This window comes from Sarcophilus harrisii, chromosome 4 (genome assembly GCF_902635505.1).
Source record: "Sarcophilus harrisii chromosome 4, mSarHar1.11, whole genome shotgun sequence".
Taxonomy (NCBI): Eukaryota; Metazoa; Chordata; class Mammalia; order Dasyuromorphia; family Dasyuridae; genus Sarcophilus; species Sarcophilus harrisii.
Genome location: NC_045429.1, coordinates 411390824 through 411407517, shown reverse-complemented (window position 1 = coordinate 411407517; position 16694 = coordinate 411390824). Strand labels below are relative to the sequence as shown.

The 16694-nt window shown below is 44.9% G+C and overlaps 1 protein-coding gene across 1 annotated transcript; it reads left to right on the top strand.

Annotated features, from left to right (window-relative positions):
• The first annotated feature begins 5665 nt into the window (after positions 1–5665).
• On the top strand, positions 5666–15114 carry GNAT2 (G protein subunit alpha transducin 2). Its single transcript, XM_012549568.3, has 8 exons — positions 5666–6634; positions 8259–8301; positions 8539–8680; positions 9505–9662; positions 11282–11410; positions 11580–11709; positions 14480–14633; positions 14888–15114. Exons 1-8 carry the CDS (start codon positions 6517–6519, stop codon positions 15076–15078), a joined length of 1065 nt encoding a protein of 354 aa, XP_012405022.1. The 5' UTR covers positions 5666–6516; the 3' UTR covers positions 15079–15114.
• Positions 15115–16694: the final 1580 nt, after the last annotated feature.

The following is a 16694-nucleotide window of genomic DNA, read 5'->3' as shown; positions in this document are numbered from 1 at the left end:
GGGAACTGGATTTTTTTACCTTAATAACCATAGTGCTCATTCAGCACAGTGCCTGACAAGTAGTGGGCATCTAAATTTGTGTTAAATTAAACTGAATTCTGCATTATCTGTTCTTGCTTCCACCTTCTATATGTCTAATAAAAATCTAAGGAAATGAATAAATTTCCTTAAGTGCATCCACCCCATTAGTGTTTAAATAATCAATATCTGAGCTGAATCATGCAGAATCATGGAGTTCACAGATAATTCAGAAGACGGTCCACCCTCTCTGATATCTCTACCAAGTGGTCGTCTACTTTGATGAAAGGATATGGAATTTATCTCCTCAAATGAAAGGCTGATTTATTTTATCATTCCCTGAACTTTGGGCTGCAGACGTGTGAGACCATTGCTGTTATTACTGTTCCTAGGACTTCTTAGCTATTGTTTCTTCTATGTTCCTGGCAGTCTCCACTGATATTTTTCTTTCATCACATCCACACCTCTCTGTGGTACTTTGCTTAGCAGATGTATGTGGGAAGTGTTGCATTATCTTGGAGGCCATAAGAGGCCGTGGAAGGTTTCACAGCAGGGAAGTGATAAATCTTTAAGTCAGGAAAGATCATTTTGGTTCTAGATCAGATCCACAAGGAGGCTCTTCCTTGATCTCATCAGAACATCATCATCCCTGCAGGGAGCCCATCGTTACTCAAAAGGAATCCTTTAATTGAAACAGTACTGAAATGGATCAGAGATCAATCACTCCTTTGGGGAGTTCCTTCCTACAATGCAGATCACAATGAGGTGGTCCTTTGTGACTCCCCATCAGGGAGGTTACACTCAATGTGCTAGAGGCCCCCGTTGCTTGCTTTATCCCAAGCTTCCCAGTGCACATTTCAGGTGTTCAGCCATCATCCCTGTCCTTCTCATGTACTACTTATCTTCTCTCCTGTGCTATAATTCCATGACGGCTTCCTGTACCCCTGTTCTCCTCCTGGGTCCTGCTGGCACCCACTTCCATCTCTCTCCCACTCAATTCCTTCTGCCTTCTGGCTCTCCTCCCCAAGACCTGGCTCCTCCCTGATACCATAGCTTCCCTTCCCCGACTGACCGCCCTTTGGCTCATCTCCCCCTTCTCCCCCTCACTAGTAGAGGTGGGGGAGTTAGAATATTCCTTGGGCCCTTTCCAGCCTCACCCTCTACCATCATCACTCGGCAACTTCTTTGAGGTTCATTCAACTCTCTTGTCTTTGGTTTCCCATGACTGTGGAGGGAGTGACTTTGTGCAACTCAGCCTTACTTAAATCCAATTCAAGGGCACTTGTGATGTCATTGGTTCCCTTTGAGAACAAGTCCATCCTTCACTCAGCTGTCCAAGTGACCTTCCAAAAGAGCAGGTCTGACCAGATTATATCCCTATTCAAGAAACTCTAGTTGTTCCCTATCATCTATCTCCAAGATCAATTTACAATCCTCTGCCGTTCAGAGCCCATCATAAAATGTCACCCTACTACCTTCCCACCTTGTGGTACATGATACTCAGCCCCCTTAATCTAGAATCCAGTAACACCAGCCTCCTTGCTTTTCTTCAGATAAGATGTTCTCTCTCCTAATTCTAAGTCACACCTGGAACTGTCGACTTCATCTCACCTCCTGACTTCCCTGTTAAATCCCACTTTCTATAGGAAATCTGTCTTGATCCTCTGTAATTCAAGTGCCTTCCCTCTCTTGGTTATCTCCAATTTATCCTGCATATAGCTTGTTTGTAGATAGTTCTTTTCCCATTTTCTCCTGAATTAGGCTGTCAAATCCCTGAAATCTGGTACCTGGCACATAGTAGGTGCTTAAGACTGACCTATCACATGCCTCTGTGTTTCTGTTTGTGTGAAAGTCGTCTTAATTCTTTGGAGGCAGGTGGCCAAGCTTCACTGCCACGTGGCAACACTGGTAAATTGGAAAGGTGGGCCTTTACTTCCATGGAAAGTTTTGCAATTTCCTGAAAGTAAGCCAAGTCTCTCCTCCCTGTTTTCAGTTCTTCTGGGCTCATTGTTTATCTGTCATAGGTATACAAACTAATGCTGAAGTTCTATAGAGGGTATCTGCCCAAATGCCTGTTGAAATTGGAACAATATCCATCCTTCATGTGCTTGGTCTTTTCTGTGCAGATGGATAGGTTAAACTCCTTTAAATGATTAGATTTCTTCCAGGGTATTTAAGCTTTTTCAAATAAGCTTAAATTCACCCATGAACAGAAGTATCTGGAGCACTTCACTGTCTACATTTAGAGAATCCCTCCTTGACCTGGACTCTGTCCTGGAGCTCCTCCATGACAATGCAAATAAACATTTCTCTGTTTTATGCCTTACCTGATATTATCAGTAAAAAAAAAAATAGTAGTAATAATAACAATTAAAAATAAATAGCCATTCCTGGGGGGTTGTTGGTTTGTTTTTTTTTTTTTCAGTTTCCAGGGAATTCTATATGATCTTGAGGTATGAGTGACCAGACACCTTGATGTTAAAGAGCCTGTTAGATGAGATTTTGATTGAATTAAAATAATAAGAGAGACAGAGATGGGGAGAAACAGAGAGGAAGGGAGAGAGGGAGGGGGGAAGAGAGAGAGTGAGACAGAGAGAGGAGGGAGAGAGAGAGAGAAAGAGAAAGAGAGAGAGAGAGAGAGAGAGAGAGAGAGAGAGAGAGAGAGAGAGAGAGAGAGAGAAAGGAAAGAAAAAAGAAAGGAAAGAAAGAAAGAAAAAAAGAAAAGAATTGAGAAAACATGGTATCAAATCTTCCTTTTAACAGACTGGCTATATGATTCTGAGCAAGTCACAACTTCTCTGAGACAATAATTTGCAGATAAGAGGCTTGTCTTCATTAGCAGAGAGAGTTTTGTTGTCTGGAAATTTCTGATACCAGTAAAATTATAGGATCCAGTCTTTATCCCTAAAATAACATGCCAATCGAATGTAATATTGCCACGAGGATCTAATTTATTTTATACAAGAAGGATCTTGGTTTCAACAAGGGAGGGGAAGGAAAAGACAGTCTTGATTAGGGTCTGAGACCTCTGAGGTACCCCCTACACCCTCAAATTTCATGGTAGTCTGTGTTTGACTCCATTCAAGCAAAGATGTGCACTGCCCCTTCTTTGATCCAATCCAATGTAAGGAAATGCTGCATTAGTTAAGCTTTTCCTGACTCTCACCTGCAATGTATCTACCACCTGTATAATTCATTTTAGCATTAGGGAAAACAGGATTGAATTCTGCCTTAGACGGGGGCAAATCTTTTGTCCTCTCCCAGCCTCATAATTTTCTTATCTGAAAAAAATGAGAACAACAACAGTATCTACTTCAGAGGGTTGTTGTGAAGATAAAATGAAATAATATATGTAAAGCATTTTACAAAACCTTAAATATGTTAGTTATGACTCTGATCTTGATAGGAGTTTCATTCTTTTGATCTCATGACTTTCTCGTGGAAATTGATGTGTAAAAATATTTATAGAAGCTCTATTTGTGGTGGCAAAGAATTGGAAAATGAGTAGATGCTTATCAGTTGGGGAATGGCTGAACAAGTTGTGGTAAATGAAGGTAATGGAACATTATTATTCTATAAAAAATGATGAATAGGCTGATTTTAGAAAAGCCTGGAAAGATTTACATCTTTGCAAAACAAGCAAAACCAGGAAAACAACATATACAGCAACAGCAATATTGTGTGATGGTCAACTATGATGGACTTGCTTCTTATCAGCAGTTCAGTGATCCAAAGCAATCCCAATAAACTTTAGATAGCAAACACCATCCAAATACAGAGAGAGAACTATAGAGACTGATTGTAAAACAACATGTGCTATGTTGACTTTTTGTTTTTTTTTTTCCTGTTGTGGTTTTTCTTTTTTGTTCCGATTTTCTCTCCCAACATGATTCAAAAGGAAATATGTATGTATATATATATATATATATATATATATATATATATCTCAAAAATGAATGGACTGTATTGGGTCAACCTGCCAACTCGGAGAAGGGGTGGGAGGAAGGAGGGAAAAAGTTGAAACAAAAGGATTTGCAACTGTCAATGCTGAAAAATTACCTATTTTTTGTAAATATATTTGTAAATAAAAAGCTATAATAAAAAAAAGAATGTACATATATAACCAAAAAATGTTATTTCTATATGTAACTAGGGAAAATAAAACGAGGGGAAAAAAAGAAATTGACAAATGGAAAACAAATCAGTTTGAACAAATCAGTTTGTTTTCTCCCCTTGATCTACTGATCCTCATCAGCCATCAGTTTCTATCTCTCTCTTCCCTTTCATGGGTAAACTCCTTGAAAAAGCCATCTACAGTTAGTATCTCTACTTCTTTGCCCTCTATTCTTCTAAACTCCCTGCAGTCTGGCTTTTCACTAAAATGATAAATCATTGTTACCAATGTTCTCATAATTTCCAAACTTAATGGCCTTTTTTTCCCCCCGTCCTCATCCTTCTTGCTCTCTCTTCTCTGCACCCTTTGCCCCAATCCATCACTCTCTTATCCTCAATACTCTCTAGGTTTTCATGACACTACTCTCACCTGCTTCTCCTACCTTTCTGACTGTTCTTTCTCACTTTCCTCTGGATCTTCATCCAGATCATGCCCACTAATCTATACAAAGCTTGCTTCTAATTTGGTGATCTCATCCGCTCCCATGGACTCCATGACTATCTCTATACAGAAGATTCTCAGATCTATTTATCCTGTTCTAACCTCTCTCTTTGGCATTTCAAACTCAAAAAGATGTCCTATAGAAGTCTTCAATTTAGCATATCTAAAACAGAACATATCTTTTCCTGCCCCCCCCCAAAATAAAATCCACCCCTTTAAAACTCCAAATTATTGTCAAAGGTACCACCATCCTCCCCATCACCCAGATTTGTAACCTTCCTTCTGCAGGACGACTTTCCCAGTCTTGTTCAAAGTTTCCCCTGAGATCACCTACAATTTATCCTGTTTATATAGTTGTTTGCATGTGGTCTCCTCTATTAGAATACAAGCTCCTTGAAGGGTGTTTCTGCTTTTCCTTGTATCCCCAGTCCTCAGCAGATGGCTGTTAATAATCATTGATTTGACTTGTTTGAATTTCATGTGGCTACTTATTCTAAACCTCCAAGATCTTCTATAATCACTATTCTTTTACCCTCTGGGTCTACGGCATTAGTTACTTTATTGGGTCTTTCTGCAAGCCAAGCCTCCTCCCTCAACCTGGAGGACTGGGTTTGGACTCTGGGAAACCTGGTTCTGAATCTAGTTCAATTATTTACTGAATGAACTTGACCTTGACCAGTAAAGCCTGTTTTCCCCATGTACCACGGGGATTAGGTGATCTCTGGGGTCAGTTCCAAGAATTCTAAATATTTGATCCTCCGAAAAAGCAGCCTCTCCTTTCCCTCCCCTCATGCTGTCAATAGGGCCTCCTTTGTCAGTCAGATGCTTCTCTGCAGATACTGGATCCAAAAGGGAGAACATCTGTGTAGCTGTTGAGAAAGATAATTGGCTGGGGGTAATTTCCCAGGCCTCACCCAGTGCCCGGAATATCTCCTTGCCTCAGCTTGCTGAACTCTGTTTCTACTCCCTCCCACCTCTAAACTTCTATAGGCCATTCCTCCCACCCACCCACCCCCAAGCCTTATTGCCAATCCAAATTACTCTCTCCTCCCTAGCCTGATAAGGCTTTCTTCCTCCAAGAAGTCACAGACCTCACTCTCTGGCATGTACCACTGTACTTAATAATATACCTGCTTCCTGTGTGTTTGTTCCTTACTTCCTTGCATCTTCTTGATCTGCCCTCACCCCCAATCCACTGCATTGATCTGTCCGCTAGTCAGTCACCTTGCATTTGTTAACTACCTCCTATAGTCCGGCACTTGTGTGGCTGATCGACTTCCACCATTAAAACATTTAAAAAGCTTGGGAGATGCCCAGGTAGCAGGAATCCTTTTTTCCAAGTCTGTGGGAAATGAGGGTGTTTCCCTGGAATTCCCTGGGATGCTTTCTCCCCTGCCCATCTGGAACTCCCTACCCCCTACGAGGTTCAGCTCAAGTACCACTTCCTTAAGTGGTCTTTTCTGATTCTTCCAGGAAGACCCAGGTCTTGCTTCTGATAGATATTCATGGGGAAAGCACAAATGAGTGGCCTTGGGCATCCTCCGAACACTGTACGTCAAAGAAGAATCCTTGATCTGCGTTGGTAGAGTGAGTTTTAATACAAGGAGCTCCTCACGTTATTATAATTAAAAGTCTAGACCAAGAAAATCCCCCAAATCTCCCACATCCCACTTCCCCCTCACCCCACCTCTCCATCTTCTCGTCTTTGCCATTTGTCATCTTGAGCTCCTTAATTGGCTTTCCCCATCACATGGGTGGACATAAAGCTCCCAGAACAGAGAAAGAACTCGTCCAGAGCTGTAGTCTGCTCTCTCACCTCGACCCAGCCCCGGGAGAACCCTCGAGAGAGAGAGCAAGGAGGTAGCCGAGGAAAGAAGAGCAAGATGGGGAGCGGAGCCAGTTCCGAGGACAAAGAACTAGCCAAGAGGTCCAAGGAGCTGGAGAAAAAGCTTCAGGAGGACGCGGACAAAGAGGCAAAGACTGTCAAGCTCTTATTGCTGGGTGAGGTAACCAGGGGTTGGCAGGGAGGGAATGGGGAAGGGAATCGCATCATCCATCACTCCATCACTCCCTTCCCTACGATTTAGCCATCATACCTCAGCTCCCCTGACTACTCCTGTGGGCCCTTCTTCCCCTGGAGAGTTCTCCTTGGAATCTCCATTTCTGAGAAGGGCCAGAGACCTCATTCTCTGACTTAACCATCCCACCCTCTTCTCCCGACCCAGATTTTAGCATCCTTTTTATGTTTGGTCTTCCCCTTTAGAACCCAAGTTTCTTGAGGGCAGAGATTTTTGTGCTTGAATTCAAATCCCCAGCATGTGACATAATTAATACTTAATGCTTGTTGATGAACTGTTGCTCCCCCAAGATTGTTGGTCGATACCCTTATTCTCAGGGTAGAAGGCTCTTGGTAGACTGGGATGAGTTGGAGTTCAGCCCTCCCATCAGACAAAGCAGGTATTAAGCCTTGAAAACTCTGAATGTGGACCCCTCCCCTCTATGCAGAAGGGATAATTCAGATAAAAGGGACTGGACTAAAAGAACCCAAGTATGGGGCAGGCTATAAAATCTGAATTAGAAGGGATTCTGGATCACTTATTCCAAGCCCTGTGGATGAACGCCGTTTCCAGTAAGTGGTTATTAGGTTTTTGCTTAAACCCTTCCAGGGAAACTTACTACTTCGTCAAAAAGTTCATCCTCCAAGGGATGCTACTTTGAAACCCAGGATTTCAAGGTCTCAAAACCAGTCATATCTGGCCCTGATCTTGCCAAGTTGCTTGGACTCCTTATGACAGAAGAAAAAAATTGGGGAGCAAGAGAAATGAAGAGCTTTTGGGGGGCCCAGACAGTTGGAGTAGCTTTCCCCGGAGGGGACGGGGAACCATGGCTTGATGAATTCCTCATAGGCCTCTTGTATGAACTATAAAGTCTCTCAGTCTGTCTAACCACAATTACATCTGCGCCCGCGATGGAAGAGCTTTGCTAAGGATGGGGTCAGCGGGCACGCGAGGCTGAGCCAAACTAAAATGCACCGAATCCAGGTGGAAGGCTCAGAGCGGCCGCAGGAACCTCAGGATTAATTGGCTCGGCAGGCTCCAGAGACCACCCTTCCCCCAGCTGGTGGAAAGGAGACATCAGGGCCACTAAATGATCTCTTCTTAAACCCAAGCAGCTTTCAGCCAATTCAGAATAAGCTGCTTAGAGGAAAGGTATAATGTGGTGACGAAGGGTGAGGAAAATGGAGAACTGGCAGCAGGTGGAGTAAGAAGATGGAGGCTGCTCCTGAGTCACAGGGGCCAGATTCAGCAGGATCCATTAGAGTCGTGGCTACGGTGACATGGGGATGCAGAGGGGATCCCTCACCTGGAGCCAGAAAAGGAAAGCAGAGCAAGGAAGCAGAGGAAAAACTGCCTCCAAACCCATCCAATCTAGGTCTATGGGAACAAGCACAAGGGAGACAGGGAAAAATCTGGGAGGGAAAAGTCCCTTCCTTCCCCTCGGGTCTGAACCCAAGGATAGCAGGATTATTTCTTTTTTGGGGGGATACAATTTTTGTACAGATTCGTCTCTGTGGACTAAAGAATTCACAAGGTGGGGTTCAAGGCAAATTGTTCTCTCCTTCCAGGTGCTGGGGAGTCAGGAAAGAGTACCATTGTCAAACAGATGAAGTGAGTAAGACCCTAGGCGGGGAGATGTAGGGGCAGTGAGGGGTGGGGGAAAGAGGGCCCAAGACATCCGGAATGCAGCAGAGGGATGCTCTGACCCATTCTCCCAGACCCAAAGGGGCTAATCCCAAATGGGCCATCCCTCTGGACCAGGCTGCCAGGCGTGGATTTCCCCGAACTAGGAGGAACCGCGGGATCCCCAGGTCCGCCTGAGGACCAGGGTCTTCCTCTCTCCTCTAGAATCATCCACCAGGATGGCTACACACCAGAGGAGTGTCTGGAGTTCAAAGCCGTCATCTATGGCAACATGTTACAGTCCATTCTGGCTATCATCCGGGCCATGTCCACCCTGGGCATTGACTATGCAGACTCAGCTCGCGTGGTATGTGTCCATCCAGGGGGCGAGGCGTTGAGTCCCACTAATGGGTGGGGAGGCAAGGCGGGAAACCGGGATCACTCCTGAGTGGCCCAAGGGTGAGGAAAGCGGCTTTGGGGTTGGGGCCCTCGGGCAGCAAAGGCTCCTCCTCTGTGGAGTTTTCCCCCTACGTGGTCTGTGAGGCCCCTCGAAATCTATGATCCTATAAAGTGATGGAACCAAACAAAAAACAAGCAGCCTTTTCCTCTGCATCTCGATGCCATCCACAAGAGGTAGAAACCAAGACCCAAATGCCTCCTTTCACAGCTCAGTGAGATACAGCCCGAAGCCATACGACGGCAGAGCACAAACTGGCACCTGCCCCTCATAACTCCTTTTCTCTGTGCTTCCCCATCCGCCCATTGCACCACACTCCCTCCTCCCGAAATCTGGGCCCAAAATCTCCGTTGGTCCCAGAGAAGGCCACGTGGTCAATCCGCTCCTAAAGAGCCCCACAACCGGGGTGGTTAGGAAGCATCTCCATCATTAATCCTTATTTAAAATCCGATCTTAAGGATGCTTCTAAACTGTCCCGGCCGGGAACCCGGCAGGAGCTAAAGCCGGTGTCGGACACAAGCGCCATGGGTCTTAGCCAGGAGGGAATAAAGCCTTTAGAACCCGGCCGCCGATTGCGGGGACCCCACTTTTCCCCTCGTGGCTGCCGTCTCTAGCCCCAGCCAGCGGCAGCAGGGAGCAGGGAGGAAGCCCGCGGGACCCCTCGCCCCCTTCCCTCCCTGTCGCCCACCCAGACCCTTCCCACTTATCCTGCTCCCTGGCTCTCTGGCCCGCAGGATGATGGACGGCAGCTCAACAACATGGCCGACTCCATGGAGGAGGGGACCATGCCCTCGGAGCTGGTGGTCATCATCAAGAAGCTGTGGCAGGACGCGGGCGTGCAGGCCTGCTTCGAGCGGGCTGCCGAGTACCAGCTCAACGACTCTGCCTCCTAGTAAGTCTGACCTCCCGGGGAGACCCGCTGCTCCTCGCACTGCTCAGCCAGCCCGGACTTGGTCTTGTTTGGGGCTTGTAAAAAATCAACTTCACACAGGTGGTCTAAAAGGAGGGGCAGCCGGGTGGGGCAGTGGGTAGAGCAGGAGGAGCCGAGTTCAAATCTGGCCTCAGACATTTAATAGCTGTGTGACCCAATTGCCTCAGAAAATAAATAAAATGAGATGATACAGTATAAATATGATACTGAGATAAGCCCCAAACCAGAAAACAAAACCCCCAACGCTAATGAGCTCCCAGGACCATTTCTGGCCAGGCCTCCTTTGCCCGTCCCGCTTGGCTGTGGTGCTTCCTTCTGGCTCCCACACTCTTTCTATCCAGGTCCCACACGTGGAGCAGAGTGAGCTCTCAAGTCAGAGGCTTGGGTTCGAATCCCACCTCTGCTTTACTCCCTGGGTGATGTTGGACGAGGTATTTGGGCTCCCTGGCCTCCTTCTCTCATCTATAAAATGGGGGCCTAGGATCCCCTGCCAGGTCTGGATCTAGGTTCACATTCTTCTGCCGTGCACATCCTGAGAAGTGTGTAGTGGAGGGGGCTCCACGGGGGCCTGGTCAATGCCGTTTGCTACATGCACCAACTGGACCCACGTATCACGTTGGTAGGGATTCCCAAGACTCGGGAGATCCGGGGTTCAGGCTCCCGGTGGTGTTCAGCCCTGTCTGACTCTGTGACCCCATTGGCTTTCTTGGCAAACGCTGGAGGGCTCTGCCATTTCCTCCTCTTGCTCATTTTGCAGATGGGGAAACTGAGGCAATCAGGGTTAAGTGACTTGGCCAGCGTCACACAGCTATTAAATGTCTGAGGCCAGATTTGAATTTGGGTCTCCCTGACTACAGGCTCAGTATTTAGCCACCTAACTGCCCTCTTCTACTAATTGCTATTTCTACTCTACTAATTGCTATCGGTGTGACCATGGCCAACTCTCATTTCCCCAGTCTCAATTTCCTCTTTTGTAATTAGTTGTAAATTGATTAGGGGAAAGGGAGATATAGGAGACATTCAATACTATCAATGAAGAATCACATTAAAAGGAAAATAACAGTAAATATAAGATAAAATCCATTATGTTCTCTACATATATATTTTATGTCACTCTTTTTCCCTGAGGCAGTTGGGGTTAAGTGACAGGGTAACACAGCCAGTAAGTGTTAAGTAGCTGAGACCAGATTTGAACTTGGGTCCTCCTGACTTCAGGGCTGGTGCTCTGTCCATTGCACCAAACAGCTGCAGTGGGGTGCAGAGGTCAGAGGTCATGGCCGCGCCATGAAGATGCTTACAGGACCACATGTCACAGGAGGCAGAACCGGAAGGGGCTTCGGGGTGTCTAGGGCTTGGGAAATTCTAGTCACAGGATCAGGGAAACCAGGCCTTTTGAGGCTGTGGGCCACAGTACTGTGCTTCTCCTTGTCAGTTCTGTGGTCTCGGACAAGTCGCCACCTCCAGAGGCAGCAATGTTAAAACACAGGGCGATGGCGAAGCCAAAATTAAAAATAAACACTAGAAATGCACGTTCTTGACCACTGGGTAACATCGGCCTCCATTGTGATCTCTTGTCCTAGCTATCTCAACCAGCTGGATCGAATAACAGCCCCCGACTACCTCCCCAATGAGCAGGATGTTCTCCGGTCTCGGGTCAAAACTACAGGGATCATAGAGACCAAGTTCTCAGTCAAAGACCTGAACTTCAGGTGGGTGCTTCTCTTGGGCACACAGACCAGAGCAGACACAGGCAGGCCCTAGGCCTTGAGGAGGCTGAGAGCTGCCCCGTGCTTCTCCAGGGACGGCTACATCTCCATGATGAGCATACGGGCTTTTGGGTCACTAGCGGCTTCTTCCCCCCCCCCCCCCCCCCCCCAGGATGTTTGACGTGGGAGGCCAGAGGTCAGAGCGCAAGAAATGGATCCACTGTTTTGAAGGTGTTACCTGCATCATTTTCTGTGGAGCCCTAAGTGCCTATGACATGGTACTGGTGGAAGATGATGAAGTGGTGAGTAGAATTTGTGCTAAGAAACTCTGGGACAGCCAGTTCAACGAACCCCATGGTGACTTTTAAGCTCTCCTTCTAGGAGTCCCCAAATTGTGTGATTTCAACCAGTGTTCATCTTCCAAATCAGATTTCTTTGCACATCTGGAAAAGTAAATACCCTGCTCTTACTACTGCAAACTCTGGTACGGTGCCCCTGAGTTTTAGGACCTAAGAAATCCAGCCATTTCTCTTTTTTGTTTCATTTTGTTCCATAAAAATATAAAGGGTATAATCTCAGAGTATTCAAGGACTGGGAATATCACCAGGTCACTAGCAGAACCTTTCTTTTCTGCCTTTGTGTGTGGGGACAAGAAAGGGAGCAGGAAAGGACAGAGGAATAGAGAAGATAAAAAATGATAACCAGGAAAAAAAGTAAAGCTTGCCTCTTTGTTCAACCTTACTAGCAAAGGTTGTACAGACCTGCTAGAAGTCTAATAGAACTGCCCAGAGTGAACAGAACTAAATGGGCTAGTAGAGTATGAACTCTGTTTTTATCTTTGTAACTACATGTTGAATTTTAACTAAATGCTTCCTGGAAAGCCAAAAAAAAAAAAAAAAAAATGGTGGAATGATTTCCCAGGGCTAATTCCTATTGAATTTCTAGAATTCTGCTCAACAGGAGGGGAAGAAGCTGTCAAGTTCAGGCCAGCCCCTCATACTGGAGTAATTTCAAACTCAAAATACAGAGAAAAGTTCTTTTCTCCAAGTGTATACTCCAGAAACAGGAGAGCCATCTCCTGAAACCATTTCTTCTCTTTGTTCTCGGTGGCCCTCAGCCTGTATCGGTTATCAGTGAAACAGGTCCTTGTTCTGAATTTGTATATTCTGCTCCAAGCTTCTCAGTGGCTTTGAAGTAGTGCTGGACGTTCTCTGGCTGCAACCGAAGAGCACAGACCCAGTCCCTATGCACACCAACAGCCTGTGAAGCTTGGGGCCTTAATAGTCTTGGACACAAGTTGGCTTGTAACAGGCTGGGGTGAAAGTGTAATTCATGGAATTCAGATGACAGCATCATTCTATTTAGAACCAGAAGTGAAAGAGGCTTCCATCTCTCCCCTTGTCTCTGCCCCTCGGAAGCCTTCTCTTCCTTCAAGATGTTAAAGCACTATTTACCCTCTCCCTTCCTCTTTGGTGCATTAACCTCCTCAAATGATCTCCTATCATACCTGGGTATATAGTGTATATTCCTTTAGGAGAATACGAGTTCCTTTTGGGCAGGGACTCTGGTCTTTCTCGCTTTACTCCCTGGCATAGTGACTGGCCCATAATAGGCATTGGTACTTGGTAAAGTGAATACTATATTGTTTAAGCCAATTTGAGCATGGAAGGTTTTAGCCCTAGTTGCTGAGCCTGAAAGACCTGAGCTATCACAGCGGAGGGGGGGGGGGGGGGGGGGGAGAGGGGAGGAGAGGGGGGGAGCTATCATCCAAACGTGAACATACAAACAGCTCCATGGGAGGTATAGCCTTTGTTCTAGCACTGAGAGTGAAAGCTTTGCCCCTCTCCCACTGCTATAGGACCTGAGGACCCCCAAATTTTCTTTTGTCACTGAGGTCTGGGAGAATTTGCTTAGAATCTGGAGCCAAGTCTCAACCCCACTAATCTAGTATACATTGTCACGTTAACACAGTGCCTGGCACATAATGAGCACTTAATAAATACTTGTTGACCCAATAATACTCATGACCCTCCCTTAGAGATGGGGTTGGGATCTGTGAGCCCACAACTTCTGCTCTAAACAATGTACAGGAGGAGGAGGGAAAGCAGAAATAGTAACACAATCATGTTTATCAGCATCTTTTCTCCTCCCCAACCATCAAGCTAAGCTGGGTTCCCAGGGAGAGAAATTCCTTAACCACCCAACAACCTGCAATACTACTGTTAACTACTGATCTGACCTCCTCCCTACAGCTGAAGCAATAGCATCTGTGCTTTCCCCAATAATAATCCCTGTAGGAGATGGAGATGTAGCTATTGAAACACAGTGTGGGAGCATCTCCCCTTACCCCCATTTATAAAAAAGTTTTTTTGTTGTTTAAAACAGCTGGTTAAAATTAAGTCCAGCTTTTTCTATAAATTCATAATTATATAGTAGCTAAAACTCAACAAGTTTATCTGTATCTAGATGGGATAAGAATTTCCCTGTTCCTCTTACATTTGGAGATCTCAAGATCATAGGAATCTAGATTTAGATCTGGAAATGTCCTCAGGGAAGGAATTATTATTTTGCAGATGAGAAAGTATAAAGTCACAAAAGTAACAAAAGTATTAGCAGAACCAAGATTTGGTTCCAGATGTGAGTCTTTCGACCCTATCATAGTGTCTCCTTGAAGGGAGACAAGATAAATATCATCAAGTAGTTGAAGGAATATCTATCTCGAGGGAGTAGATATATCCTGTTTGGTCCCAAAGGCAAGCTGCAGGGAGGGAGATGGATTTCAGGGTAGAATTTCCACCAGTGGAATGGGCTGCCCAAGGAGATCGATAGGGCTCCCTCTCACTCCAGGGCTCTGAAGCAAAGGCAGAGAGATGGCCAGGTGTTAGGTCCACTGCCAGGAGTCCTGCCCAGTTACAGATTGCCCCAAGTGACTGCTAAGGTTTCTCTCCATTCTGAGAAGGTGAGCTCCTAAAAGTTTCTGTTTCAGCTGATTCCTTGCATGTCCTTGTCTACCTGTAAGAGGGAGGGAGTCAGGAGCAGGTGTGAAAGGTGTCTGACTTTCTTGTCCACCAGAACCGCATGCACGAGTCTCTGCACCTGTTCAACAGCATATGTAACCACAAGTTCTTTGCGGCCACTTCCATTGTGCTCTTTCTCAACAAGAAGGATCTTTTTGAGGAGAAGATCAAGAAGGTTCACCTCAGCATTTGCTTCCCCGAGTATGATGGTAAGTGTGGCAGTGACTAGCTGAGAACCCTTGGCTAGCAGGGGTGAGGAGTGGGCTCTAATGCAAAAGGCTTATAAGACTCCCGGCTCAGGACACCAAGAACCCGGATGAAAGCAACATTTCATTCAGTTGCTCCTCAAAAACATCCTGAGATGTTAGATGCTAAAGACTTCCTGAAGATGACCAATGAGGAAACCAAGTTGTTCAAACCCCTTTTCATCCCTTTACTGCTTTTGTTTTTTCTGGAAAAACAGGGAACAACTCATATGAGGATGCAGGAAATTACATAAAGAACCAGTTCCTTGATCTAAATATGCGAAAAGATGTCAAAGAAATCTACAGTCATATGACTTGTGCAACAGACACCCAGAATGTCAAATTTGTGTTTGATGCGGTCACAGATATCATCATCAAAGAAAACCTCAAGGATTGTGGGCTTTTCTAGTTCTCGTCAGTCAGCAGATACCCATCTGAAAAAACAGGCAGGGCTGGACACTTGTTTGGGAAATCGGAATGATAGTTTGGGAAATCGGAATGATAGGCCAACGGATAATGGATATGTTGCCTGCCTTCTCTGTGGGTGGGGGAGGGCCTGGAGAGACAGACAGAATTTGGAACTCAAAAGAAATTTTCATGTTAAAAATGAATGTGAAACTGTAGTATGTTTTGTTTTGTATTTTAAAAAAGAAATAATAGGCCAGGCAATTCCCAGGAACAAGAACAGCAAAGCCATTCTCCACTGGAGGTGAAGCATGCTTAATTGGCTCTTCATAACAGTCTGTGGCAACGTCTTAGCATTTTTTGCTGAGGGAGAGGGTTATTAGAAGCTAATGGACTTTGGGGGCTTCCTTTTAAGTTATATCTTAAGCTTTCACAGTGGAAGAGCACAGACACATGGTGTCATTTTTAAAATTCAACACTCAAATTTTGTGGAATGAGACATTCCAAAAAAAAACCCCCAATCAAAACAGCTTATAAAATGCCCCCAACTGCATGTTTCCATGTACTATACTCTTTGGTTCCAAAAGGACCAAAATCCCAGGTTAGGTTTTGCAAATTTGTGAATTTTCAAGACATACAATGGGAAATTATAATTTTTTAAAAAGTCCTATTTGGGGAAGTCCCAATGGGAAGCTGTAGCCCCCATTTTTTTTTTTAAAACAGCAGGCACAGCAACTAATCCAAAATTAAAAATCATTCTAAATGCTGAGGAAATGGAGGCATTGGCAGCCAAGAACTTTAAAGTTTCCATACTTTTGGGAAGAATAGACATGATTTTATCAGTGTAGGAAGGAAACTTTGGGTATGTAAACTCTTTCCAATACATAGCAACAACTTACCTGGAACAATGCTCATGGTGGATTTGCTCATAGTGGTATAATCAAAATGTGTTAAGAGATGGTACCTAAATCCAGATCTTCTGTCTACTATGTAACACTACCTTGTTAGGTAGATAACAGTTGTTTACCAAATGGTTGTCAAATATTGTACTGAAAGCAATGGAAGGAGCCTCCAAAGAGCCACAAAACAAGCAAAAGTAGGTAGTCTCTAGGAAAGGTCTAGGACCACATCAAAGCTATCCACACACTATCCCTGTACCTCTCACAAAGAATACAGAATGGCCTTGAACTCTCGTCCATTATTTTACCAGCTATGTCACAATACATTGGAGAGCAAAGGAAGCTGCTTTTGGTTTAAGCAGAAATAAAATCAAGAGAATTATAGTGTGTTAAAGCTGACAGACATTTTAGATTTCATCTAAGTTCAACCCTCCTTAGTTTACAAATGAGAAAAAGGCAAAAATTCTAAGTAACTTGCCATTGCCATAGTTCTGCTAAGGGCACAGCTGATACTCAAACCTGATTCTTCATTTCATCCTACAGAACAATGGATACATATCCCGGGACTACCTCTTCTACATTCCCTGCTCTCTTTAGAACCTGGGAAGAAACTAGCTTTATAGTCTGGCTTTCATATATCCATTGTGAAAAGCTCTCATTTCAACTATTGCACGTTCCAAGAGAACAAAAAGGCAGCAAGTGTTGATTTAGGCAACAGAAA